General features: G+C 43.4%; 2 protein-coding genes across 2 annotated transcripts in view; one reads left to right on the top strand and one right to left on the bottom strand.

Annotated features, from left to right (window-relative positions):
* The window catches only part of LOC121547740 (protein HID1), a 36,833-nt gene extending 23,360 nt beyond the window's left edge, over window positions 1–13,473 (top strand). Inside the window, exons 10-21 of the mRNA XM_045209730.1 lie at window positions 2,495–2,585; window positions 5,963–6,114; window positions 6,357–6,435; window positions 6,713–6,877; window positions 7,296–7,387; window positions 7,676–7,811; window positions 8,144–8,301; window positions 8,339–8,884; window positions 9,070–9,159; window positions 9,423–9,514; window positions 9,863–10,021; window positions 12,485–13,473. Of these exons, the coding sequence (XP_045065665.1) occupies window positions 2,495–2,585; window positions 5,963–6,114; window positions 6,357–6,435; window positions 6,713–6,877; window positions 7,296–7,387; window positions 7,676–7,811; window positions 8,144–8,301; window positions 8,339–8,884; window positions 9,070–9,159; window positions 9,423–9,514; window positions 9,863–10,021; window positions 12,485–12,548 (1,824 nt within the window). The 3' untranslated portion in view covers window positions 12,549–13,473. The remainder of the gene's footprint in view (window positions 1–2,494; window positions 2,586–5,962; window positions 6,115–6,356; window positions 6,436–6,712; window positions 6,878–7,295; window positions 7,388–7,675; window positions 7,812–8,143; window positions 8,302–8,338; window positions 8,885–9,069; window positions 9,160–9,422; window positions 9,515–9,862; window positions 10,022–12,484) is intronic.
* Window positions 13,474–13,497: 24 nt separating this feature from the next.
* LOC121547877 (proton channel OTOP3-like) lies at window positions 13,498–26,878 on the bottom strand. The gene is made up of 8 exons (XM_041859302.2): window positions 26,481–26,878; window positions 26,142–26,289; window positions 16,397–16,533; window positions 16,088–16,146; window positions 15,588–15,727; window positions 14,686–15,377; window positions 14,224–14,403; window positions 13,498–14,004 (listed from the first exon to the last, which is right to left on the bottom strand). The coding sequence occupies exons 1-8, from the start codon at window positions 26,754–26,756 to the stop codon at window positions 13,834–13,836; spliced, it is 1,803 nt and encodes a 600-aa protein (XP_041715236.1). The 5' UTR covers window positions 26,757–26,878; the 3' UTR covers window positions 13,498–13,833.
* Window positions 26,879–27,491: the final 613 nt, after the last annotated feature.

The raw sequence follows: 27,491 nt of genomic DNA, 5'->3' as shown, positions 1-27,491 counted from the left end.
ATCCTAGATGAATATGGACTAGTAGTCTCCCCCCATCACTTCTATCCTGGCCCCAGATCTGTTTGGGACTTCAACAAGATTTCAGAGTGCACAGAGCTCTTCTGCCCTAAGACCATCCTAGGTCATGTGGTTCCTGCTGTTCTTTGTAGCGTCACTCTTCTCAGCTGTTTTCAACATTACTGGCCATTAGTTGTATATTTACAGCTCATTGAATAAGAATAATTGTGCAGCTGTTGTTTTAGATGAGAACACTGTGAGGGTCATGTATAGAACACTGTGAGGGTCATGTATAGAACACTGTGAGGGTCATGTATAGAACACTGTGAGGGTCATGTATAGAACACTGTGAGGGTCATGTATAGAACACTGTGAGGGTCATGTATAGAACACTGTGAGGGTCATGTATAGAACACTGTGAGGGTCATCTATTGAACACTGTGATGGTCATCTATTGAACACTGTGAGGGTCATCTATTGAACACTGTGAGGGTCATCTATAGAACACTGTGAGGGTCATCTATAGAACACTGTGATGGTCATCTATAGAACACTGTGATGGTCATCTATAGAACACTGTGAGGGTCATCTATTGAACACTGTGAGGGTCATCTATAGAGTAAGGTAAAGTGACACATCTGTGTTTGTTAGTTGGCCTGCCTCTGGAGCTCTGTGCTGCAAGCTATGGCCTATCACACCTGTCCACCTCAACACTTTCTGCATCCAAATGCTCTACCCTTCTGCCTCCATCTGTGTGCTTGGGACACGCCTCGGTGTGTCGCACATTGATTACATCATCACTTTACATCCTACTCTCTCTCCGATAGGGAATGCACTGAGGAGATGCCTATAAGTGTGTACCTCCAAATACATGTTTGATGTTTCAATGTGTTTCATCACCTAAGTGACGTTTGCAGCTTCTCTCGAGATCACGTTTTTAAAAGATTGTGATAATGATCTTGCTTTAGCTTGGACAAGTCTGGTCTAGTGTTTGTGTCTGACCTCTGGGGGTCTGATATTTTTAAGCACAGTACTGTTGTTCCTAACTGTTTCCACACCATACAAGTACTGTTGTTCCTAACTGTTTCCACACCATACAAGTACTGTTGTTCCTAACTGTTTCCACACCATACAAGTACTGTTGTTCCTAACTGTTTCCACACCGTACAAGTACTGTTGTTCCTAACTGTTTCCACACCGTACAAGTACTGTTGTTCCTAACTGTTTCCACACCGCATACAAGTACTGTTGTTCCTAACTGTTTCCACACCATACAAGTACTGTTGTTCCTAACTGTTTCCACACCATACAAGTACTGTTGTTCCTAACTGTTTCCACACCGTACAAGTACTGTTGTTCCTAACTGTTTCCACACCGTACAAGTACTGTTGTTCCTAACTGTTTCCACACCATACAAGTACTGTTGTTCCTAACTGTTTCCACACCGTACAAGTACTGTTGTTCCTAACTGTTTCCACACCGTACAAGTACTGTTGTTCCTAACTGTTTCCACACCGTACAAGTACTGTTGTTCCTAACTGTTTCCACACCGTACAAGTACTGTTGTTCCTAACTGTTTCCACACCGTACAAGTACTGTTGTTCCTAACTGTTTCCACACCGTACAAGTACTGTTGTTCCTAACTGTTTCCACACCGTACAAGTACTGTTGTTCCTAACTGTTTCCACACCATACAAGTACTGTTGTTCCTAACTGTTTCCACACCATACAAGTACTGTTGTTCCTAACTGTTTCCACACCATACAAGTACTGTTGTTCCTAACTGTTTCCACACCATACAAGTACTGTTGTTCCTAACTGTTTCCACACCATGCAAGTACTGTTGTTCCTAACTGTTTCCACACCATACAAGTACTGTTGTTCCTAACTGTTTCCACACCATACAAGTACTGTTGTTCCTAACTGTTTCCACACCATACAAGTACTGTTGTTCCTAACTGTTTCCACACCATACAAGTACTGTTGTTCCTAACTGTTTCCACACCGTACAAGTACTGTTGTTCCTAACTGTTTCCACACCATACAAGTACTGTTGTTCCTAACTGTTTCCACACCATACAAGTACTGTTGTTCCTAACTGTTTCCACACCGTACAAGTACTGTTGTTCCTAACTGTTTCCACACCGTACAAGTACTGTTGTTCCTAACTGTTTCCACACCATGCAAGTACTGTTGTTCCTAACTGTTTCCACACCGTACAAGTACTGTTGTTCCTAACTGTTTCCACACCGTACAAGTACTGTTGTTCCTAACTGTTTCCACACCGTACAAGTACTGTTGTTCCTAACTGTTTCCACACCGTACAAGTACTGTTGTTCCTAACTGTTTCCACACCGTACAAGTACTGTTGTTCCTAACTGTTTCCACACCGTACAAGCGAGAATATTCATATAATATTGAAGTTCACTCTCTTAGCGCCTTTGTTTGTTTGTTGATCTCCTTTAGCCTACAAACTTGCTATTTTTGTGTGTTTCAGAAGTTCCTGTTCTTCGTGTTGAAGAGCAGTGATGTTCTGGATGTCCTGGTACCTATCCTGTTCTACCTGAATGATGCACGGGCTGACCAGTGTGAGTCACACACAACTGTGTTCTTTTCTTCTTCTAGCGTTGAAGTGGGAAGTTTACGTACACCCTTCTAACATACTGGGCCCGTATGCATAAAGCATCTCAGTCGGTATGCATAAAGCATCTAGTAAAAACTCCCTGTCTTAGGTCAGTTAGGATCACCACTTTATTTTAAGAATGTGAAATGTCAGAATAATAGTAGAGATAATGATTTATTTCAGCTTTCATTTCTTTCATCATATTCCCAGTGGGTCAGAAGTTTACATACACTCAATTAGTATTTGGTAGCATTGCCTTTAAATTGTTTAACTTGGGTCAAACGTTTCGGGTAGCCTTCCACAAGCTACCCACAATAAGTTGGGTGAATTTTGGCCCATTCCTACTGACAGAGCTGGTGTAACTGAGTCAGGTTTGTAGGCCTCCTTGCTCGCACAAGCTTTTTCAGTTCTGCCCACACATTTTCTATAGGATTGAGGTCAGGGCTTTGTGATGGCCACTCCAATACCTTGACTTTGTTGTCCTTAAGCCATTTTGCCACAACTTTGGAAGTATGCTTGGGGTCATTGTCCATTTGGAAGACCCATTTGCGACCAAGCTTTAACTTCCTGACTGATGTCTTGATGTTGCTTCAATACATCCACATCATTTTCCTTCCTCATGATGCCATCTATTTTGTGAAGTGCACCAGTCCCTCCTGCAGCAAAGCACCCTCACAGCATTATGCTGCCACCCCCGTGCTTCACGGTTGGGATGGTGTTCTTTGGCTTGCAAGCACCCCCCTTTTTCCTCTAAACATAACGAAGGTCATTATGGCCAAACAGTTCTATTTTTGTTTCATCAGACCAGAGGACATTTCTCCAAGAAGTACGATCTTTGTCCCCATGTGCAGTTGCAAACCGTAGTCTGGCTTTTTTATGGCAGTTTTGGAGCAGTGGCTTCTTCCTTGCTGAGCAGCCTTTCAGGTTATGTCGATATAGGACTCATTTTACTGTGGATATAGATACTTTTGTACTTGTTTCCTCCAGCATCTTCACAAGGTCCTTTGCTGCTGTTCTGGGATTGATTTGCACTTTTCGCACCAAGGTACGTTCATCTCTAGGAGACAAAACGCGTCTCCTTCCTGAGCTGTATGACGGCTGCGTGGTCCCATGGTGTTTATACTTGCGTACTATTGTTTGTACAGATGAACGAATTACCTTCAGGCGTTTGGAAATTGCTCCCAAGGATGAACCAGACTTGTGGAGGTCTACAATTTTTTTTCTGAGGTCTTGGCTGATTTTTTTTCATTTTCCCAAGATGTCAAGCAAAGAGGCACTGAGTTTGAAGGTAGGCCTTGAAATACAGTCGTGGTCAAACGTTTTGAGAATGACACAAGTATTGGTCTTCACAAAGTTCGCTGCTTCAATGTTATGAGATATTTTTGTCAGATGTTACTATGGTATACTGAAGTATAATTACAAGCATTCCATAAGTGTCAAAGGCTTTTATTGACAATTACATTAAGTTTATGCAAAGAGGAGTCAATATTTGCAGTGTTGACCCTTCTTTTTCAAGACCTCTGCAATCCACCCTGGCATGCTGTCAATTAACTTCTGGACCACATCCTGACTGATGGCAGCCCATTCTTGCATAATCAATGCTTGGAGTTTGTCAGAATTTGTGGGTTTTTGTTTGTCCACCCGCCTCTTGAGGATCGACCACAAGTTCTCAATGGGATTAAGGTCTGGGGAGTTTCCTGGCCATGGACCCAAAATGCAGATGTTTTGTTTCCCGAGCCACTTAGTTATCACTTTTGCCTTATGACAAGGAGCTCCATCATGCTGGAAAAGGCATTGGTCGTCACCAAACTGTTCTTGGATGGTTGGGAGAAGTTGCTCTCGGAGGATGTGTTGGTACCATTCTTTATTCATGGCTGTGTTCTTAGGCAAAATTGTGAGTGAGCCCACTCCCTTGGCTGAGAAGCAACCCCACACATGAATGGTCTCAGGATGCTTTACGCATGACACAGGACTGATGGTAGCGCTCACCTTGTCTTCTCCGGACAAGGTGTTTTCCGGATGCCCCAAACAATCGGAAAGGGGATTCATCAGAGAAAATGACTTTACCCCAGTCCTCAGCAGTCCAATCCCTGTACCTTTAGCAGAATATCATTCAGTCCTTGATGTTTTTCCTGGAGAGAAGTAGCTTCTTTGCTGCCCTTCTTGACACCAGGCCATCCTCCAAAAGTCTTCGCCTCACTGTGCGTGCTGATGCACTCACACCTGCCTGCTGCCATTCCTGAGCAAGCTCTGCACTGGTGGTGCCCCGATCCCCCAGCTGAATCAACTTTAGGAGACGGTCCTGGCGCTTGCTGGACTTTCTTGGGCGCCCTGACGCCTTCTTCACAACAATTGAACCGCTCTCCTTGAAGTTCTTGATGATCCGATAAATGGTTGATTTAGGTGCAATCTTACTAGCAGCAATATCCTTGCCTGTGAATCCCTTTTTGTGCAAAGCAATGATGACGGCACGTGTTTCCTTGCAGGTAACCATGGTTAACAGAGGAAGAACAATGATTTCAAGCACCACCCTCCTTTTAAAGCGTCCAGTCTGTTATTCTAACTCAATCAGCATGACAGAGTGATCTCCAGCCTTGTCCTCGTCAACACTCTCACCTGTGTTAACGAGAGAATCACTGACATAATGGCAGCTGGTCCTTTTGTGGCAGGGCTGAAATGCAGTGGAAATGTTATTTTGGGATTAAGTTAATTTTCATGGCAAAGAGGGACTTTGCAATTAATTGCAATTCATTTGATCACTCTTCATGACATTTTGGAGTATATGCAAATCAAAACTGAGGCAGCAGACTTTGTGAAAATTAGTGTTTGTGTCATTCTCAAAACTTTTGACCACGACTGTACATCCACAGGTACATTTTTACATTTTAGTCATTTAACAGACGCTCTTATCCAGAGTGACTTACAGTGCATACATTTTTCATACTGGCCCCCCGTGGGAAATAAACCCACAACCCTGGCATTGCAAGCGCCATGCTCTACCAACTGAGCTACACAGGGCCCAATTGACTCAAATTATGTCAGTTAGCGTATCAGAAGCTTCTAAAGCTATGACATCATTTTCTGGAATTTTCCAAGCTGTTTAAAGGCACAGTCAACTTAGTTTATGTAAACTTCTGACCCACTGGAATTGTGATACAGTGAATTATAAGTGTTGGGAAAATTACTTGTGTCATGCACAAAGTAGATGTCCTAACCGACTTGCCAAAACGATGGTTTGTTAACAAGAAATGTGTGGAGTGGTTGAAAAACGAGTTTTAATGACTCCAACCTAAGTGTATGTAAACGTCCGACTTCAACTGTATGTGCTGTGTGTGTGTGCAGCTCGTGTGGGCCTGTTACACATCGGTGTGTTCATCCTGCTGCTACTGAGTGGAGAGAGGAACTTTGGTGTGCGTCTGAATAAACCCTACTCGGTACGAGTCCCCATGGACATCCCTGTGTTCACTGGTACTCATGCTGACCTGCTCATAGTGGTGAGTAGAGCTGTCCGAGAGACGTCTCAATGCTTCCCTGGATGCATGTGGGAGGATGGAATGGTACGGTAGCATGTTCCGATGAAGGTCGTTGTTTACCGATGACAGAGGCACAAAACCATTCAAAAAATATAATTCAAGTGCGCAAAATAATATCGTAGTATGATATACAGTATAAACATAACTGTCTGGACACTGGTGGATCATTTGCTTCATGGCAGTCTTCATTTGTGATTGTCTAGATTTTCCACAAGATTATCACTAGTGGACACCAACGCCTGCAGCCCCTCTTTGACTGCCTGCTCACTGTCGTAGTGAACGGTGAGTGCACAGAGATATAATACTACTATTCTAATTGAAATCTTTGGGTGAGTGTCTGGCTGTCATTGAAATGGTCGCCACCTGTTGGCTTCATCTGGGTATTGCATGTTATTGACAACAGTACTCCACCATCCTCCACAGTGTCTCCTTACCTGAAGAGTCTGTCCATGGTGGCAGCTAACCAACTAACTCCTGTTTCTCCTCCACAGTGTCTCCCTACCTGAAGAGTCTGTCCATGGTGGCAGCTAACCAACTAACTCCTGTTTCTCCTCCACAGTGTCTCCCTACCTGAAGAGTCTGTCCATGGTGGCAGCTAACAAGCTGCTCCACCTCCTGGAAGCCTTCTCCACCAACTGGTTCCTCTTCTCTGCCTCCCAGAACCACCATCTTGTCTTCTTCCTGCTGGAGGTCTTCAACAACATCATCCAGTACCAGTTTGATGGTAAAGCCTGGCTCTAGTTTGCTCAGGTCCCAGATCTGATTGTGCTTTCTTGCCAGACATGGCAATAAGTGACAAGGAGTTGTCAAGACTAGTTAAATAAAGGTTACATTTAAAAAATAAAAAATAAAAGAGGCTCTAGTCTCACGTTGTCAGACATCACACAGTAGTAAAGCAAATCTAGAATGGCTGGGGTCGAGAGGCTGGCTCAGACTCCTCCAGAGATGTTACCTAGCACTGACTGGGCACTATGGGAACTGTGCCACCTCTTGGTGGACAATGGGATTGCATCAACAATGATCGACGTGAAATAACCTCAATATAACCTGCCAGACTGACACTATTTAAAAGATCCCCCTTTTCCCTACTTCTGTCTGGAAACGTTGACATTATAAACCTGCCTAGTAACTGTTCCTTCCAGGTAACTGTAACCTGGTGTACGCCATCATCCGGAAGCGCAACGTCTTTCACCAGCTGGCCAATCTGTCCTCTGACCCAGCCACCATCCACAAGGTAGAGAGAGAGAGAGAGAGAGAGAGAATGTGCTTTCTAACGTAGAACTCTATCCTCTTGCATTAAACAGTAAAAGGAGGCTTTAAGCCAACGGTCAATATTCTCCCGCAGGGTTTAAAAAAAAAATGTTTTATGTTGTAGTGTGCTGTGAGTGATCCATGTGAAATGCACTTTAAATAAATCTTGACTTGACAAAACAGTTGATCACATAAAACATGTAAAGTGGGTCAGTAATCACTTGGTTCAGTTGCTTTGCGGAATAATTAAATGTTCCATTCTTATAACGAGGCCCTACAGGTGAAGAAGAAGAGTACAGCCGGTATCTCCCGTATCAACTCCCAGGAGACCATCTCCATGGAGGGGTCCCGACCGGCCGTCCCAGCTGAGCCAGGGACACTCAAAGCCAGTCTCGTGGCCATACCAGGTACCCCCCCCTCTTCTGGAGCTCACCATGCATGCCTGTATTTTGCAAAGCACATTCCCATATGGTATGTTAAGGGTTTGTTTTTATATTTAATTCTATTCAATTCTTTTAACTGGGCTTGCCGGGTTTCCACTTAGCTATCACTAACTTATGTCCTACTACTCTGTTCGTCACAGAACTTCTGCAATTCTCTCAGCCCTTTTTATAAAAAAAAAACATAGTTTTTTTTAAAAGTCGTAATACAATTATTTTCAGAGTTTTTTTTTTTTTCATTGTTAGAAACCATTGAACCGTTCCCTAAGGGTCTTTCTTGTTGTGTTTGGTCCCTGTAGCTATCGACAAGCTGACAGAGAAGGCTCATGTCTCTGAGGATGGCACCATGGTCTGTCTCCAGCAGATGACCACTGACCAGCACGCACACTCTACCCAACACACACACGCTCCGCAGCCTCAGGCGGCTGGTGACCAGGACGCACACTCTCCCCCAACACACACACGCTCCGCAGCCTCAGGCGGCTGGTGACCAGCACGCACACTCTACCCAACACACACACGCTCCGCAGCCTCAGGCGGCTGGTGACCAGGACGCACACTCTACCCAACACACACACGCTCCGCAGCCTCAGGCGGCTGGTGACCAGGACGCACACTCTACCCAACACACACACGCTCCGCAGCCTCAGGCGGCTGGTGACCAGGACGCACACTCTACCCAACACACACACGCTCCGCAGCCTCAGGCGGCTGGTGACCAGGACGCACACTCTCCCCAACACACACACGCTCCGCAGCCTCAGGCGGCTGGTGACCAGGACGCACACTCTCCCCAACACACACACGCTCCGCAGCCTCAGGCGGCTGGTGACCAGCACGCACACTCTCCCCAACACACACACGCTCCGCAGCCTCAGGCGGCTGGTGACCAGGACGCACACTCTACCCAACACACACACGCTCCGCAGCCTCAGGCGGCTGGTGACCAGCACAGACACTCTCCTCGGTCCTCTGCCGCTGACACCAGTGGTATAGCAGGAGCCAGCGACACAGAGTCCAACTCGGGGAGAGATAACAAGGTAAGAGCTCTGAATATAGAGACTCATGAACGCAGCTCACTGGAAAGCAAGCCTTGTGGGAATCATTTAGAGTGAAGTTATATACAGGACAAAATAACTTGTCAGAGGTATACAGTATGTTACGGCTCTCAGTGACATTAAGATTGAGCCTAGTGACTACAATGGTTCCTATTCTTCCTATCAAGGAGGCCTTTCAACCAGAGTCAGAGCTGGCCAGGAGTCGTTTGTCCAGTGTATCTTCATCAGCTACGTACTGGAACCCCACTCCAGACTGGGTAAGAGCCCTCCCTCCACCCCTCCCTCCCTCCCTCCATCCATCCCTCCCTCCATCCCTCCATCCCTCCCTCCCTCCCTCCCTCCATCCATCCATGTCTCCCTCCCCTCCCTCCCTCCCTCCCTCCCTCCCTCCTTGTCTCCCTCCCTCCCCCTCAATCATACAGTACATTCACAGCTGTGGTGTTATGTACATCATTGGTAAGATCCCTCCCTCCTGATAGGTCGTAACCTCTTCTTCCTGCTCTGTACTGTTCTGTACTAGGTCATCTCCTGGAAGAGTAAGCTTCCTCTCCAGACTATCATGAGGCTGCTACAAGTTCTGGTTCCTCAGGTGGAGAAGATCTGCATAGACAAGTAAGAGAGACGAGGAACCTAAGGGAAATGGAGGGGTTACATTTCGTGATTTTGGTTGTGGAACCCCAAGTGTTCAGAAAACTGAGCGTTTAGAAATAGATGTCTCTATGACCGAGAGTATCGATAGGATTATGTGATCTTGATTGTGGAACCCAGACGTGATCAGAACACAGTGATCAATAGAATTCACTAGAACTGGATTAGCATGGATGAGCGAGGATATTACCTGCCCAGGGACTGCAGTTGAAAATTAGCCGGCTGGCTAAAACTGGAACGTTTTTATTTAATGTGCACTGTCCCTGTAGAACTGAATGTACTAAAGTAAAGTTATGTGTTTATCTCTTCCAGGGGTCTGACCGACGAGTCGGAGATCCTGAAGTTCCTCCAGCATGGTACCCTGGTGGGCCTGCTACCTGTGCCACACCCCATCCTCATCAGGAAGTACCAGGCTAACGCGGGCACCGCCATGTGGTTCCGCACATACATGTGGGGAGTCATCTACCTACGGTGAGCAACATGGGCCAAATGAAAAGGGGAATCATTTAAGATATTTACAATGGTTAATGATGGTGATAATGTCAATAGTAGTAAAATACCTTATCCACAGAATGAATAAGACCAGCCACTATAGAGTTCAGACTGAGTTAACACACACTACCAGTCAAAAGTTTGGACACACATACTCATTCAAGGGTTTTTCTTTATTTTTACCATTTTTTACATTGTAGAATAATAGTGAAGTCATCAAAACTATGAAATAACACATATGGAATCATGTAGTAACCAAAAAAAGTGTTAAACAAATCAAAATATATTTTATATTTGAGATTCTTCAAATAGCCACCCTTTGCCTTGATGACAGCTTTGCACACTCTTGGCATTCTCTCAACCAGCTTCATGAGGTAGTCACCTGGAATGCATTTCAATTAACAGGTGTGCCTTCTTAAAAGTTCATTTGTGGAATTTCTTTCCTTAATGCGTTTGAGCCAATCAGTTGTGTTGTGACAAGGTAGGGGGGGTATACAGAAGATAGCCCTATTTGGTAAAAGACCAAGTCATATTATGGTAAGAACAGCTCAAATAAGCAAAGAGAAACAACAGTCCATTATTTTAAGACATGAAGGTCAGTCAATACGGAAAATGTCAAGAACTTTGAAAGTTTCTTCAAGTGCAGTCGCAAAAACCATCAAGCGCTATGATGAAACTGGCTCTCATGAGGACCGCCACAGGAATGGAAGACCCAGAGTTACCTCTGCTGCAGAGGATAAGTTAATTAGAGTTACCAGCCTCAGAAATTGCAGCCCAAATAAATGCTTCACAGAGTTCAAGTAACAGACACATCTCAACATCAACTGTTCAGAGGAGACTGCGTGAATCAGGCTTTCATTGTCAAATTTCTGCAAAGAAACCACTACTAAAGGACACCAATAAGAAGAAGAGACTTGCTTGGGCCAAGAAACATGAGCAATGGACATTAGACTGGTGGAAATTTGTCCTTTGGTCTGGAGTCCGAATTGGAGAATTTTGGTTCCAACCGCCGTGTCTTTGTGAGATGCGGTGTGGGTGAACGGATGATCTCCGCATGTTTATTTCCCACTGTAAAGCATGGAGGAGGAGGTGTTATGGTGTGGGGGTGCTTTGCTGGTGACACTGTCTGTGATTTATTTAGAATTCAAGGCACACTTAACCAGCATGGCTACCACAGCGTTCTACAGCGATACGCCATCCCATCTGGTTTGGGCTTAGTGGGACTACCATTTGTTTTCCAACAAGACAATGACCCAACACACCTCCAGGCTGTGTAAGAGCTATTTTATCAAGGCTGAGAGTGATGGAGTGCTGCATCAGATGACCTGGCCTCCACAATCACCCAACCTCAACCCAATTGAGATGATTTGGGATGAGTCAGACCGCAGAGTGAAGGAAAAGCAGCCAACAGGTGCACAGCATATTTGGGAATTCCTTCAAGACTGTTTGAAAAGCATTCCAGGTGAAGCTGGTTGAGAGAATACCATGAGTGTGCAAAGCTGTCATCAAGGCAAAGGGTGGCTATTTGAAGAATCTCAAATAAAAAATATATTTTGATTTGTTTAACACTTTTTTGGTTACTACATGATTCCATATGTGTTATTTCATGGTGTTGATGTTTTCACTTATTTTATTCTACAATATAGAAAATAGTTAAAATAAAGAAAAACCCTGGAATGAGTAGGTGTATACAAACTTTTGACAGGTACTGTATATTTTGGAGTAATTACAATAGAGCAGTGGGTTTTTCCTGAAAGCAGGTCAGCTGATTATGAAAAATATAATTCTGGTTGATTTAAGAAAGCTACATTTGTATTGGTTGTTGTTGTCAAGTCAATTATACATTATCATTATATTTCTCAAAATGATTAAATTATTTCAAGCAATTTTGGTCATCTGGCTAACTTATTGATCCAGCTTTCTGGAACAGCCCCCAGCCAGGTCTAGGAAGAGCCCCCAGCCAGGTCTAGGAAGAGCCCCCAGCCAGGTCTAGGAAGAGCCCCCAGCCAGGTCTAGGAATAGCTCCCAGCCAGGTCTAGGAAGAGCCCCCAGCCAGGTCTAGGAAGAGCCCCCAGCCAGGAAGAGCCCCCAGCCAGGTCTAGGAAGAGCCCCCAGCCAGGTCTAGGAAGAGCCCCCAGCCAGGTCTAGGAAGAGCCCCCAGCCAGGTCTAGGAATAGCCCCCAGCCAGGTCTAGGAATAGCCCCCAGCCAGGTCTAGGAATAGCCCCCAGCCAGGTCTAGGAAGAGCCCCCAGCCAGGTCTAGGAAGAGCCCCCAGCCAGGTCTAGGAGGAGCCCCCAGCCAGGTCTAGGAAGAGCCCCCAGCTGGTGGTCAGCCACACCTACTAGCTGAGTCACTTATTTCATGAAGCACAGGTGGTGGTTGTCATGGTCACTCAAATCAAATCTGATCTTTATTAACAATGACTCTTGTTGTTACCGTAGTAACGTGGATCCTCCGATCTGGTATGACACTGACGTCAGACTGTTTGAGATCCAGAGGATCTAAGTGGAGCAGGTGAACAGGTCTCTTTACGACTGCGTCCCAAATAGCACCCTATCCCGTTCATAGTGAACTAATTTTGACGAGAGCCCAATGGGCCCTGTAAAAGCTAGTGCACTATATAGTGGATAGAGCGCAATTTGGGAAGCAGATGACGTCTCTGGACTGGCTGGTTCGCCCTCGGAACCACCAACAAGTATCCCTCTCTCCCACCAACTGCCATCTTCAAACCTGAACAGAAGTGTGGAAGAGGAGGAGGAGGATGGATGAAGATTTCACCGGACACACCTGTACTAGAAAACAAGAATTTACAGTGTTTGTTTTTCTATATTTTTGTTTCTTGCCAAGTGCCAACCCGTAGAACATCATGTAACAAACCACTGTCAATAAACCACTTTTCCAACAAGCTGTCTGCTACTACAACTGCCAAAAGGTCTGCCATATCAACCCTCTTCTATTCATGTATTGGCAGCTTTCTGTGGGTATAATCCTTCACTTCTTCAAACTTTAAGTCAAATTTTTTTTGCCAAACAAATGCATGTATACACCACTGTATGTATACGTTAGGTATGATTTATTTTGCCATTGTTTCAATTTTTATGTTTTAGATGAAAGTTTATTGTACTTATTATTTTCAGAATCTCTTCTTGAAATGCTTTTACTGGGAGTTTAATTTTTGGTATCCCTTTTATCACAGTAAAGCTGCTTTTCATTTTGTAAGAGTGTGAAATAGAGACTGACAGTGACCGACTAGAGCGAGCCTCACTGAAGGAGGCAGCTTTAAAAATACCTGTGAACTGACTGACTGAGACAGGAAGCGATATCTCTGCAATGTATTGGCTTTTGAACTGCAGGCAAATGCTGTTGTATTCTGTGTCTGATTTCATAATGTCAATATTTTCAAAGTACCGGAACTATATCATATTAATAAATCATGAATTATATCGATTATGAATCAAAGTACACATGTTTTTAATGTCAAAACAGAAATGTTTACATGTCTCATCTTTACAGTGATTTGATATTTAGCTAGTCACTAGTAGTCAGTCGGCACAACATTTCACCAAGGATATAAAAAGGTGGAGGGAGCTCATTGTGGCCTTATGTCCCAGAGGGGAGGAGTTTGTCAGTGTTGTGGTTCCTGTCCCTCAGGCAGTGATGAGGAGCTCCATCAGGTTCCCCACAGAGTGCATCCTACAGAAGACTCCCAGAGGCTGAACCAGGTTGACCAGGACAAACCAGACAGAGAAGAGAACAAGGAGGAGGAGGAGGAGGAGGAGAAGATAGGAGCTCAGCCAGTGATGAGGAGCTCCATCAGGGCCCCCACAGAGTGCATCCTGTAGAAGACTCCCAGAGGCTGAACCAGGTTGACCAGGACAAACCAGGCAGAGAAGCCAAAGAACTGCTTCCCCAGGCCGTTCTCAAACTGGGGGTGGGCTCCAAACGCTGGGATCACCCACAGCTGAGGAGGTGGGAGAGAGAAAAGATAGGGGGACAAATTAAATGACATTACATTGGCAAAGGGATATGGTGTGAATACTAGCCTGATCCCAGATCTGCATGTTCTCCATGGAGAAAGCATAGGAGTTGGCAAGATGGCGCCAACAGATCTGGGACCAGGTAAATACTGTGTAACGTGATACTAGAAGATGACAGACGTCATAGCCTCGGCGTCACTCACCATGATGTTAGCGAGAATGAGGAAGGCACAGATCTCCTGTGTGACTCTCTTGTACCAGGTCTGTTGTCCTTCCCTGACTTGGCCACCAGGCGGTGCTGTCACTGCTTTTCCTCTCTCCAATAGAGACAGACCTCCTCCGACTTTATTCCTGTCCTTTGTTTTCTCCATGGTCGTCTTCTTCTGCTTTGGGACATTGTCAATGTGTTACTATAGATACAAGTGTAGCTATAGTTCAGACTGTAATGATACAGTATGATGTGAGTATGGCGCTATCTAAGGGCAGAGAACGTTTTGAATAAAGATGGCTGGATGAATACATACTTGTTCATCTCTTTTATATTTTAAATAAAGCTATTTAGTTGGCAAATCAATCTTGGCCAGAGGGAATTGGAGTACTCAACATTACTTGAACCATCAAATTGAAGAAGAAGAAGAAGAAGAAGAAGAAGAAGAGTGACTTGCCATCAATATGCTGATCCTCTCCTTTCCTTTCCTCTTGGTGAGGGCCAGGCTGGGGTGTCGGTGGAGGCCACCGATGATGTAGACGTTCTGCAGCATGAGCTCCAACAGGCTGAGGAGGGAGTAGGAAAGATCCAGGCTTCCCAAGGGTCCGCTAGGCCCCACAGCCAGAGCAGCCACCAGAGAGAAATAGGACAGAGCCAGCTGGCCCAGGGCTGCCCCAACCAGGAGGGCCACATCCAGGCTACGGGTGGGGTTATGCGTCCTCTCTTCCGCCCTCCTCTCCAGCTTGTGGACCAACAGGCCAGCCAGGGAGCAAAGGGACATGATGGGCATCACAGCTAGATGGTAGCCGTAGAATATCAGAAACGCAGTGGGCCGGTACTGGCCTTGGTTCACCCAAACTTGATACAGGATGAACACAACCACGCCAGCTATAAGAACCAGACCCCCGAACAACGGCCCGAATAGGATCCCACCTTGGTGGATGATGCGTAGGGTAATCTTCTGGGCGTGGTGGGGTATTGACCCAGGGCTCATCTGCCTGCCCACGTTCTTCCACATCACATAAAGCATGCAGCCTGCCATCAAGTAGTATTCCATGTTGAAGGGATACAGGACTTCATAACCCTTCCGGAAGAACAGGCACGCTGTGTCTGCACTGCACTGGCATAACGTTGCATTGCTCAGCCCTGCTGAAAGGAAATCGGACAGGTTGATTAATAATTTCTTCATAGTATACAGTAGTAATAACATTAGATATTATTAATAAAATTTTTATAATTCAGTCATAGGTCCTCCAAATCGTCTGACTAGGGGATAAGCACAGTGTAACTACTTTCTTTGTGATAAAACAGTACACAATTGTGTTTTTTAGTTGTGTAAGGAGGTACTACAGTATATACCGGAGTCAGAGCTATCTGCGTCGTCGTACGTGGCGCCGGCATCCTCCTTCTCCATCTCTATCTCCAGATGAACGGTGTCTTCTGTCACCGCGTTCAGCCACAGCAACAGATCTGCACTCAGAATGACCATCAGCCCAGACCTGGCGGGGGGGAGCACGGACACACAAATATCACGTTCAAATGTATTACATAACAATCTGAAATGAGACGCTCTTTACGTATATATGGATGATCGCTCTGAAATAAACACATAAAATCACATAACAATAAGCTAAAAAATAACACACATAAAATCACACGATAAGCAACAAGGGGGTTTCTTTTTTTATGATCATATACTCAAACAAGCATTCACAAACACCAGCAATTCCATTATTACCTGTTTGCTTTGTAATGTATAGGTCCCTATAGGTTCCTTTAGTCAATGCAAATACCATAGATCTCTAATAACAACAAGAAGATAATACATGTTTTTGTTAATGAAATTGAGAGCCATGCACCTGGTAATGATCTTGTGCTTGTGAATACAGTCCTTGGAGTGATCCCAGAGCAAATAGGTCTACAAAAGAGATTCATTCAAATGTTAAGGAAATGACATTGTCCAAGTCAATACCCCTTTAGCATACAGGTTCAATACAGGCCTCTATTACCAATGAGATAGAAGACTAACCTGTTTTTAAATAAAGGTTAATCAAATGAAAATGCAGTGAAAATATGAATTCTAAACATTTTGAAATGAATGAAACAATGAATTGAAACCCCAGGAAAATGAAATTGAGTGCAAACAAAGTCCAATGATTGATGACTACCTGTAGGCCAAGAAAGGCAGCCTCGATGAAGGGGGCGAGGACTTTAACAACCGGCTTACACTCCTTCATGGTGACATAGTAACCCATCTTGAAGACATGCAGCAGGAGACTGAATGCAGCAAACAGCATCAGGACCACTGGCATGGCAGGGAGACAGGGGTCAACCAGAAACAGAAGTTTTAGTTTTAGGATGCGTTCCACATGGTATCCTATTCCCTATATAGTGCACTCCTTTTGACCAGAGCCCTATGTGGGAACAGGATGCCATTTGAGACGTCTTTCGATAAAGCATTTAAAATAATGCATAGATATCTGATAGAATGACTAACTACAAACTGTCACAATATAGAAGCTATCAGAGGTGTGGACTCGAGTCATGTGACTTGGACTCGAGTCAGACTCGAGTCATGAATTTGATGACTTCAGACTCGACTCGACAAAATGTACAAAGACTTGCAACTCGACTTGGACTTTAACATCAATGACTCGTGACTTGACTTGGACTTGCGCCTTATGACTCGAGAAGACTTGCTACGAGGACTTGTAATGACTTGCAAAGGCTTGCTAAGAGGACTTGAAATGACTCGAAACTAAAATGTAGGACTTTGGACTCGACTTGAGACTTGATGGCTTTGACTTTTGACTCGACTTGGGACTTGCCTCATCTTTGACTCGACTTGACTCGGGACTCGAGGGCAAAGACTTGAGACTTACTTGTGACTTGCATAACAATGACTTTGTCCCACCTCTGGAAGCTATACTCATTGAACTGATCGTCCCTATTGAATTACGACGACCCACCCTGCATTCAACCACTATAATGCATTTAGGGACGGATGTGTAACCTTCTGGTTCTGACTCCTAACCAAGGCAATCAATCAGCAGGCACGGACATGATGATAATGGAGCTCATGCAAGTCTTTTATTCTGGGATGACAGACAATATTTATATAATAATATGTTGCTGTTTTTAAATATTTTATAAACAATACATTTTTTACATCTTAGTCATTTAGCAGACGTTCTTATCCAGAGTGACTTACAGTTAGTGAGTGCATACAATTTTCATATAGTTTCAATAGTTTCAATAGTTTATTAATATTTTTAAGAGATTGTCAGTTGGATATGCTCTCTGCAAGATTTTGTATATCTTCCCTATCATATGAACATCCTTTTATCACTCAAATACAATTACCTCAAGGTTGCTCTGATGTCCAAAATATTTAAAATCGAAATTTCCTGATATGTAACTTTTAAGTTGCATGTATTTGAAACGATCTACATTGGTCAATCCAAAATTACTTGTTAATTATGTAATGGAAATACATTTATTTCCTGTTACAAAGTAATTTATAGTTTCTATTCCTTTAGTTTTCCACGTGGATCAATTTATCGGTGAATTCTGAAAAGCTATCCAAGGATTGTTCCATAAGGTTCTGTTTTTATGTTCTTAACTATGAAGTTGTTAATGTTCTTAGCTTTATCCTTTGAAAATAGACATGTAAAAATATTCTGGGGATGAGCATGCACATCTTCTATATGTGGCAAGTAAAAGCCTTGGGTGGCCAGTTGATACAATTCCAAGTCTGGAAGGTTAAAACCACCCTCAGACTTAGGAAGATGTAAAACGTTCCTTTTTATTCTATGAATTTTATTTGCCCATATAAAGTCTGCCAGTTGTGTAAAGTAACGAAGTAGAAATACTTCCGTTACTGTACTTAAGTAGTTTTTTTGGGTATATGCACTTTACTATTTATATTTCTGTCGACTTTAATTTCACTTCACTACATAAAAAATAAAAATAAAGTATAATTTTACTCCGATACATTTCCCCTGACACCTTCGATCTGAAGCTGGAAGAAAAAAAACAATGATGTTGGAAAAAAGATGCAAGCAACATCCGCGAGTCGGCACACAATGCAGCAGGCGACGACATGCAGAGTTGATCCAATCCTCATTAGTTTGGGCAAATCCAAGGGTCCTAAAGTGCGAACCCCAAACACCGGGAGCCTGTCACTTGCGAAACAGTCATCCACTCAGTAGCACTTTGCCCAAGCGTGTCCGAAATCGCACAATCATGTCCGTCATCGCTCTACTACCACCACCTCCTGATAAGGATGAACACCCTTTGCTGTATCTAAAATAAAGGAAATATTTTATCGGAATGAAGGAATCATCCTACCGGATGAAATGTCTGTTATGTTTACCAAAAGTTCAGGAAATACTAGCGTTTAAGAACTCGCCTTCGAACCTAAAAAAACACATTGAGGTAAGCCTACTGTTAGCTTGCTAGCTAGAATAACGTTAGCATGCTAATTAGCATGCTAGCTAACATTAGCTAACCTAGCTAGCCCACATTTGCCAATGCAACAAGCAGTGTTAGTTGCTAGCTTATCCTATATACCTAAATAGTTCACTAGCTAATAGCTAGCTACTTTAGCTGGCTAAAATGTGCCCAGATTTGGAAGCTTTGTTAGCTAACGCAATCTAACTAAACTGACACGAGCTAACTAGCTAGCTTGTTAACAAGCTAGTTAACTAAATTAGTAGTTTCCGAATCTGGGCACATTTTAGTCAGCTAAAGTCAGTCTAGCCAAATACCTTTTCTCTAAACACCTGGTCAAGCTAGCTAGCGAACTAATGTTAGCTTTCGGGTGTTAGTTAGCCATTTTATTCCTCATGTTAGTTGATCAATTAGCTTGATCAATTAACAGTTTTTTCTCATTGTAATATTAAATGGTGGTCACAAACTCTCACTTAACTAATGTTGTTTATAGCTTTAAAATTAGGATCCTATACCTTAAGTATTTGGTGATGGTAGTTATGTTGCTAAGTAACAGTCTATCTCTTTCCCTTTTCTGCTTATTTCAGAGAAAGCATCTTAAGAAGTATGGAGAACTGAAGAGAAAGCATTAACACCATCTTAAGAAGTATGGAGAACTGAAGAGAAAGCATGTACACCATCTTAAGAAGTATGGAGAACTGAAGGCAAACACACTGAAGAGAAAACATGACCCTAATACTCCCTCCACCATCAAGCAGAGCACATTACTGAAGACAGTGTCTCAAAAATCCATCGACAAAGCTGTGGTGAAGTATGTGGTCCAAGGGCTCCAACCATTCGCTGTTGTAGAACAAGAACCGTTCAGAGAGTTTGTCCAGGATCTGCAGCCTAACTCAAATATCTTATCATGGCCCACACTGTGCTCCAGGATTGATGAAGCCTCCACGGAAATGAAGAAGAAAGTGACTGAGGCCATGAGAGGAGTTGACCACATCGCCACCACCACCGACTGCTGGTCTGCTAGAAGACTGAGCTTCATTGGTGTTACAGCCCACTGGATAGACCCTGACAGTCTCAACAGATGGTCTGCAGTCCTGGCCTGTAAACGGTTGAGAGGATCGCACACCTTTGATGTGTTGGCTGGCGCCCTAAATGACATCCATTCTGAGTTTGAAATCTGTGGTAAGATTGTGAGAACAGCAACAGACAACGGCTCTAACTTCTTGAAAGCTTTCCAAGTTTTTGGAGAAGATGAAAACAACGAGGCAGTGGAAGCAGTGGGTGGTGAAGCAGCTCAGCCAACGAGGCAGTGGAAGCAGTGGGTGGTGAAGCAGCTCAGCCAACGAGGCAGTGGAAGCAGTGGGTGGTGAAGCAGCTCAGCCAACGAGGCAGTGGAAGCAGTGGGTGGTGAAGCAGCTCAGCCAACGAGGCAGTGGAAGCAGTGGGTGGTGAAGCAGCTCAGCCAACGAGGCAGTGGACGCAGTGGGTGGTGAGCAGCTCAGTCAACGAAGCAGTGGGTGGTGAAGCAGCTCAGCCAACGAAGCAGTGGAGGCAGTGGGTGGTGAAGCAGCTCAGCCAACGAGGCAGTGGAAGCAGTGGGTGGTGAAGCAGCTCAGCCAACGAGGCAGTGGAAGCAGTGAGTGGTGAAGCAGCTCAGCCAACGAGGCAGTGGAAGCAGTGGGTGGTGAGCAGCTCAGTCAACGAGGCAGTGGAAGCAGTGGGTGGTGAAGCAGCTCAGCCAACGAGGCAGTGGAAGCAGTGGGTGGTGAAGCAGCTCAGCCAACGAGGCAGTGGAAGCAGTGGGTGGTGAGCAGCTCAGCCAACGAGGCAGTGGAAGCAGTGGGTGGTGAAGCAGCTCAGCCAACGAGGCAGTGGACACAGTGGGTGATGAAGCAGCTCAGCCAGGACAGGAAGATGGTAATGAGGAACAAGAGGAGAGTGAAGAAGTGGAGTTTGTTGATGTTTCAACCATCCTGAATGAAGATGATGATTTTGAGTACCAGCTGCCGAAGCACCAGTGCTGTGCTTGTCACCTACTAAACTTAGTATCTACAGTCGATGCCCTGAAAGCAACATCCAGTGAGGCTTACAAAAAAGTGTCCCGTTCAACATTTGGCAAGTGCCAAGCACTTTGGAACAAATACAGAAGATCCACACTTGCAGACAAAACGGTTGAAGATGCTTGCGACCTCCAGCTGCTGCGCCCGACTGCTACAAGGTGGAACTCCTGGTTCATGGCTGTAGAAAGACTCCTGAGGATCGTCAAAGACAAAGGAGAGGCGGCCGTCAGAGTTCTCTGCAGAGACTTCGAGGTTCCAATGCAAGTAAGGATTATGTATTATTTTGTCAATTTAATGTCTTGAATGTTGTCTAAATCTGTTGCAGTGTTTCCTGACCCTTTGCTTGGGGACTAATAACTGTTTCACATGTTGTAGCCACACACTATCATTGATCCATTTAGTCAACTACTCATCCAGCCATTGATTACTGAAGTTAAATCAGGTGAAATAGTTAGTGTTCCCCTTTGTATAGGGTTAGGAAACAGTATTATTATTTGTTGTTTTGTATGCTGCCACCATGAGCCCAGTAGCAAAGGCCATCAACATCCTGCAGGCTGAAACCAATGTCCAGATGGGGTGGCTACTTCCAACTATCAACCTGCTGATCACAAAACTTGACCGAATCAAGTTGTCCCTGAAGTACTGTAAGCCTCTGGTGGATGCGCTACAACTGGGACTGAAGAAGCGCTTCAGCCACACGTTTCACGACCCTGAGCTGATCGCAGCTGCAATCCTTCTCCTCAAATTCAAAACCACGTGGACAAAGGATGACGCCACCATCAGAATGGGTAAGACAACGTGGTTAATTAACAGTATTTTATTATTCATAAACAGCTGTGTATAGTGTACATTTTGACACTTCATAGATTTGAGAACCACCCATATAAACTACAATCCTGACTTTGTGGTTCAGTCCAATGGGTAGCCTACTTAGCCCTGTTGCTTGGTTTATATAGATGGGGACAGATTAATGTAGGCTCATAACGGCCTGATTTCTATTGTCATCTTCCTAGTATTTCAGGAATGGACTACATCAAGGACCACCTGGAACAACCCTTGCTGCAGCTAGGTGATGGCACCAGTTCATCAGATGAGGAGGACTTCTTCTCTGCCATGAAGACGTCTCAAGCACTAGAAAGCTCCAAACAGCTGGACGGATACCTGGCCTGTTCAGCTGATCATATGGAGTTGCTCAAGTCCTTCCCGGCAGTCTGTAAGCTGTTTGAGGCTAAACACACCCTTACCTGCATCAGCTGCATGTGAAAGGCTGTTCAGCATTGCAGGACTTGTTTTCAGCCCCAGGAGAGCAAGGCTGGATTCCAGAAACGTTGAAAACCAGCTTTTACCGAAGATGAACCGTAAATTCTTCAACTTCAAGTAATGACAGTTTAACGCTAGCAAGCCCAAGGACACGGATGCCTTATGCGTTTTGTTAATTTATGTTTAAAATTCACAAGTTATAGGTGTCCTTGTTACAAAGGCATGACCTGACACACTGATTTCTAATACAGTTCTATCAGTGGTGATGTCCTCATATTCCTACAGTGAGGTTGTGTGCAGTTCTGTACATGTACTTTTGATAAACTCATCCCCAATTTTTTTTTTATGTATAGGGTTCTATTATAGGATGTTTTTTCTGAAGCAAAGTGACTGTGATTGTAAGTGCTTATGTTTGCTGGCTATTTTCCTTCATCATTAAGGCATAATTATATTTTGTCCGTAAGAGATGTATTTTGAAGTGTTGCCTATTTGAGAATCCACATTCTTTTTTTATCTGAGCTCTTCTTGTATCCGTAAGACTGTTACCTTTCAGAAAAGCTCAAACCAAATAAAAGGTCTGGCTGTTTTGCTTACGTTTCATACTTTTACTTTTGATACTTAAGTACATTTACCTTACGGCTATTTAATATCAGGTACTTTAAGACTTTTACTCAAGTAGTATTCTAATGGGTGACTTTCACTTTTACTTGAGTCATTTTCCAGTAAGGTATCTTTACTTTTACTCAAGTATGGCTTTTGGGTACTTTTTCCACCACTGTACTTAAGTACATTTAGAACCAGATACTTTTAGACTTTTACTCAAGTAGTATTTTACTTGGTGACTTTTACTTGAGTAATTTTCTATTAAGGTATCGTTACTTTTACTCAAGTATGACAATTGAGTACTTTTTCCACCACTGAAGTCTGCTATGACTGAGTATATATTTTTTAAGAATGTCTTTTGGTGGGGTAATTGGTATTTTCTGAAAATAAATACAAACATTTTGGCAGCCATGCCATTCTAAAGAGTTTTATTCTACCTGTAAGATTTATGGGTAGATTATTCAATTTAATTAGATCTGCTTTCATATTGTTGAGTAATAGAATAAAGGTATCAATATATATATTGTTGTTTGTTGTCACTGTATTAAGCATCCTAAGTATTTAATATTTTTTGTGGTCGACTTAAAGGATTGCTGTAGATCAATACTTATTTTATTTTTTTTTCCTATTGCCATTATGTCGTTTATTTTTTCCACATTCATTTTATATCCTGAGATTTTTTTAGTATTCTGAAAATATTTTTTATGGGCTTTTTCTAAAATAGTGATTTCCTTGTCTTTTTTCTTTCATTTTAATTTCTAAATCATATTGAAGTTTTGCAGAGTATGAGATTATCATCCCCATAATTTATGCCTTAAAGGCATCCCAAATTATACTGGGATTCGGCTTTACTCTGTCCTCTACAGGGGCTTGCGAAAGTATTCACCCCCCTTGGCATTTTTCCTATTTTGTTGCCTTACAGCCTGGAATTAAAATAGATTTTTGGGGGGTTTGTATCATTTGATTTACACAACATGCCTACCACTTTGAAGATGCAAAATATTTTTTCTTGTGAAACAAATAACAAATAAGACAAAAAAATAGAAAAACTTGAACGTGCGTAACTATTCACAAAAAGTCAATACTTTGTAGAGCCACCTTTTGCAGCAATTACAGCTATAAGTCTCTTGGGGTATGTCTCTATAAGCTTGGCACATCTAGTCACTGGGATTTTGGCCATTATTCAAGGCAAAACTGCTCCAGCTCCTTCAAGTTGGATGGGTTCAGCAATCTTTAAGTCATGCCACAGATTCTCAATTGGATGAGGCCATTCCAAGACATTTAAATGTTTCCCCTTAAACCACTAAAATGTTGCTTTAGCAGTATGCTTAGGGTCATTGTCCTGCTGGAAGGTGAACCTCCGTCCCAGTCTCAAATCTCTGGAAGACTGAAACAGGTTTCCCTCAAGAATTTCCCTGTATTTAGTGCCATTCATCATTCCTTCAATTCTGACCAGTTTCCCAGTCCCTGCCGATTAAAAACATCCCCACAGCATGATGCTGCCACCACCATGCTTCACTGTGGGGATGGTGTTCTCGGGGTGATGAGAGGTGTTGGGTTTGCGCCAGACATAGCGTTTTCCTTTGTTGGCCAAAAAGCTCAATTTTAGTTTCATCTGACCAGAGTACCTTCTTCCATATGTTTGGGGAGTCTCCCACATGCCTTTTGGCGAACACCAAACGTTTGGTTATTTTTTTCTTTAAGCAATGGCTTTTTTTCTGGCCACTCTTCCGTAAATCCCAGCTCTGTGGAGTGTACGGCTTAAAGTGGTCCTATGGACAGATCCTCCAATCTCCGCTGTGGAGCTTTGCAGCTCCTTCAGGGTTATCCTTGGTCTCTTTGTTGCCTGTCTGATTAATGCCCTCCTTGCCTGGTCCGTGAGTTTTGGTGGGTGGGCCTCTCTTGGCAGGTTTGTTGTGGTGCCATATTCTTTAAATTTTTTAATAATGGATTTAATGGTGCTCTGTGGGATGTTCAAAGTTTCCGATATTTTTTTATAACCCAACCCTGACCTGTACTTCTCCACAACTTTGTCCCTGACCTGTTTGGAGAGCTCTTTGGTCTTCATGGTGCCGCTTGCTTGGTGGTGCCCCTTGCTTAGTGGTGTTGCAGACTCTGGGGCCTTTCAGAACAGGTGTATATATACTGAGATTATGTGACAGATCATGTGACACTTAGATTGCACACAGGTGGACTTTATTTAACTAATTATGTGACTTCTGAAGGTAATTGGTTGCACCAGATCTTATTTAGGGGCTTCATAGCAAAGGGGGTGAATACATATGCACGCACCACTTTTCTGTTATTTATTTTCTAGAATTTTTTGAAACAAGTTATATTTTTCATTTCACTTCACCAATTTGGACTATTTTGTGTATGTCCATTACATGAAATCAAAATAAAAATCAATTTGAATTGCAGGTTGTAATGCAACAAAATAGGAAAAACGCCAAGGGCTATGAATACTTTTGCAAGGCACTGTATGTCTACATTTGTAATGGTAAAGGTTTGTATTTTTTCGTTTATGTATTTAATACATTTCGGGTCCAGATGATGCGCTCTTTTCATTCTCCAAACTCTGTCACTAAGTGTATTTTCTATTGGTGTAATTAAACATGAATGATCCGATATCACTATATCATGAATTTTTGAATCCAGTAAATTGTTGAGTGCATTTTTGGAAATAAAAATGTAGTCAATTCTTGAATAGCTTTACTTACTTTGAGAGAAAAAAGGAAGTGTGATACCGTCAACTAACAACATGATGTCAGTCAAGTAGGGATGAATGCAACAATGTCACTAGCAATCGATGAAACTATAAGACATATTGAAACATGAACTCAATAACATGAATTCAATACTTACTAAACTATTTTTGGCGAAGTTCACAAATAAAACAGGATATATGTTCTTACTCTGCTACACAAGTAATACAATTAGTATAGCTATACATCAATGTGTTTGTATCTGTCCCTTTGCATACTGGTAGAATCCAATAAGGGGTGTACACACAAGCTCACATCTATACATCTATCAGGGGCGCAACTTTGGTTTTAGAAGTGGTGGGGACATAATTATATATATATATATTATTTTTTATTTATTTCAGAATGTGGGTGGGACATGTCCTCCCCCCTGTCGCCAATGAAAGTTGCGCCTCTGCAATTTCCCCCAATTTCCTATTCAAATAAATACTAAATAAGTAGCCTAAATGTCATAATGCATGACATGTGTCTGTATAGGTCTATTCCAATAAACACTAAAGTAACAATAAGCTCATAAGTACCATAAACATAGCTCCAAGTTTCGAGTTTCAAGTTTTATGAGTCGTATGTACAGGATACACATGGTATACACCGTCCAACAAAACGCTTACTTGCAGGTTGCTTCTGGACAATGCAACAACAATAAGAAATAAGAAAAGACTAGAATACGAACATAAAGTAAACTGTCTCAGTAGAATAAAGTAAACATTTTGTCATAAGTATAATACAAGAAGGTACAATTTATAGCCCAATAATAATCCAAGAGGGCCTACCTGTGACGGTGATTCCCCCAGCATGGTGGTCTTTATGTGGACATATCCCAGGTTTCCTCCTGGCCCAGAGTAGGTACCACAACATCCAGACAAGGCTGAGACCCATCAGCAGCAACATGAAGATCTGGGGCTCCTGGTGCCTGAGGCCCTGAAGGTTGAAGTCTCAGTAAAAGGACCACACATACAAAGAGGAATGCTCAAGCTGAAACGTACAGTATGCCAGTGCACAGTCTATTAGGACATGTTGCTATGAGTTCATTAGCGAGAATTAAAAACAAAGCTTAATTGCACATTTGATCTAAGTGAGTGCTGGCCTTGTTTCATCCTTTTTTTTTTTACCTGAGGGTTGAAGGCCTGGCCAGCCACCAGAGCTGCCCCAAGGAGGACAACGTTGAGGCCCAGGAGCCCAGAGAGCAGCCGTCTCCCGCTGGGGGCCCACACCAGGACTGAGTCTGGGTCTGGGAGCGTATGGTTTCCGGATCCCTCCTCCCCCTCCTCCTCCTCCTCCTCCTCAGCCTTGCACTGACTTTCAGGGACTGTGGTGTCAGGCTTCTGGCACTGACTTCCAGGGACCATGGTGTCAGCTGTCGCTGTGGTACCAGGCTCTGAATCCATACTTACTGACTTCAATTAGTCTGACTCCTTTTACTATATCCACTCTGCAGTTCCTTTTTCAACCTCTCTCCTTCTCCTTCTCCTTCTCTCTCTCCTTCTCCTTCTCTCTCTCTCTCTCTCTCTCTCTCTCTCTCTCTTTCTCTCTTGCTCTGTCGGTCTCTTTCCCAATCTCTCTCTCTCTCTCTCTCTCTCTCCCTCTCTCTCTCTCCTTGTATCTCTCTTTAATCCATTCAGTATCCAGCAGTCTCTCTTGTTCTTTCCGTCTCCCTCATAATTCAAATCTAATGAGCGTTAAGAAGCTGGACCTACCCAGTAAGCGTGTATATTTAAATGCAGGTGGAAAAACCTAACCTGCACTCCCATTGGGCGTCCCAAGGTTGTGTAGATGTGGCGAAATCCCAAATGTGGGACTATTCATGGCACGCCTTTAATGAAATAAATAGGCTTGAGTTAGTTCATGTCCCAAATAGCACCCTATTCCCTTTATAGTGCACTATTTTTACCAGGGCCCATAGGGCTCTGGTCAAAAGTAGTGCACTATATAGGGAATATGCTGCCATTTGGGATACACAGCAGTAAGTCTCAGTTGACTGCACGTTGACCTTTGTGTTTTCATTGTTCAAATAAACCATTAATGACTGTTCAAAGCTAGCTGTGCAGTGAGTGGATGTCACCATTGATTGCTCTTGTAGTGGGTAATATTTCTTTATATATATACCTCACCAGCGAACCGCA

Source organism: Coregonus clupeaformis, chromosome 31 (assembly GCF_020615455.1).
Source record: "Coregonus clupeaformis isolate EN_2021a chromosome 31, ASM2061545v1, whole genome shotgun sequence".
Taxonomy (NCBI): domain Eukaryota; kingdom Metazoa; phylum Chordata; class Actinopteri; order Salmoniformes; family Salmonidae; genus Coregonus; species Coregonus clupeaformis.
This window is presented reverse-complemented; position numbering and strand designations above follow the sequence as displayed.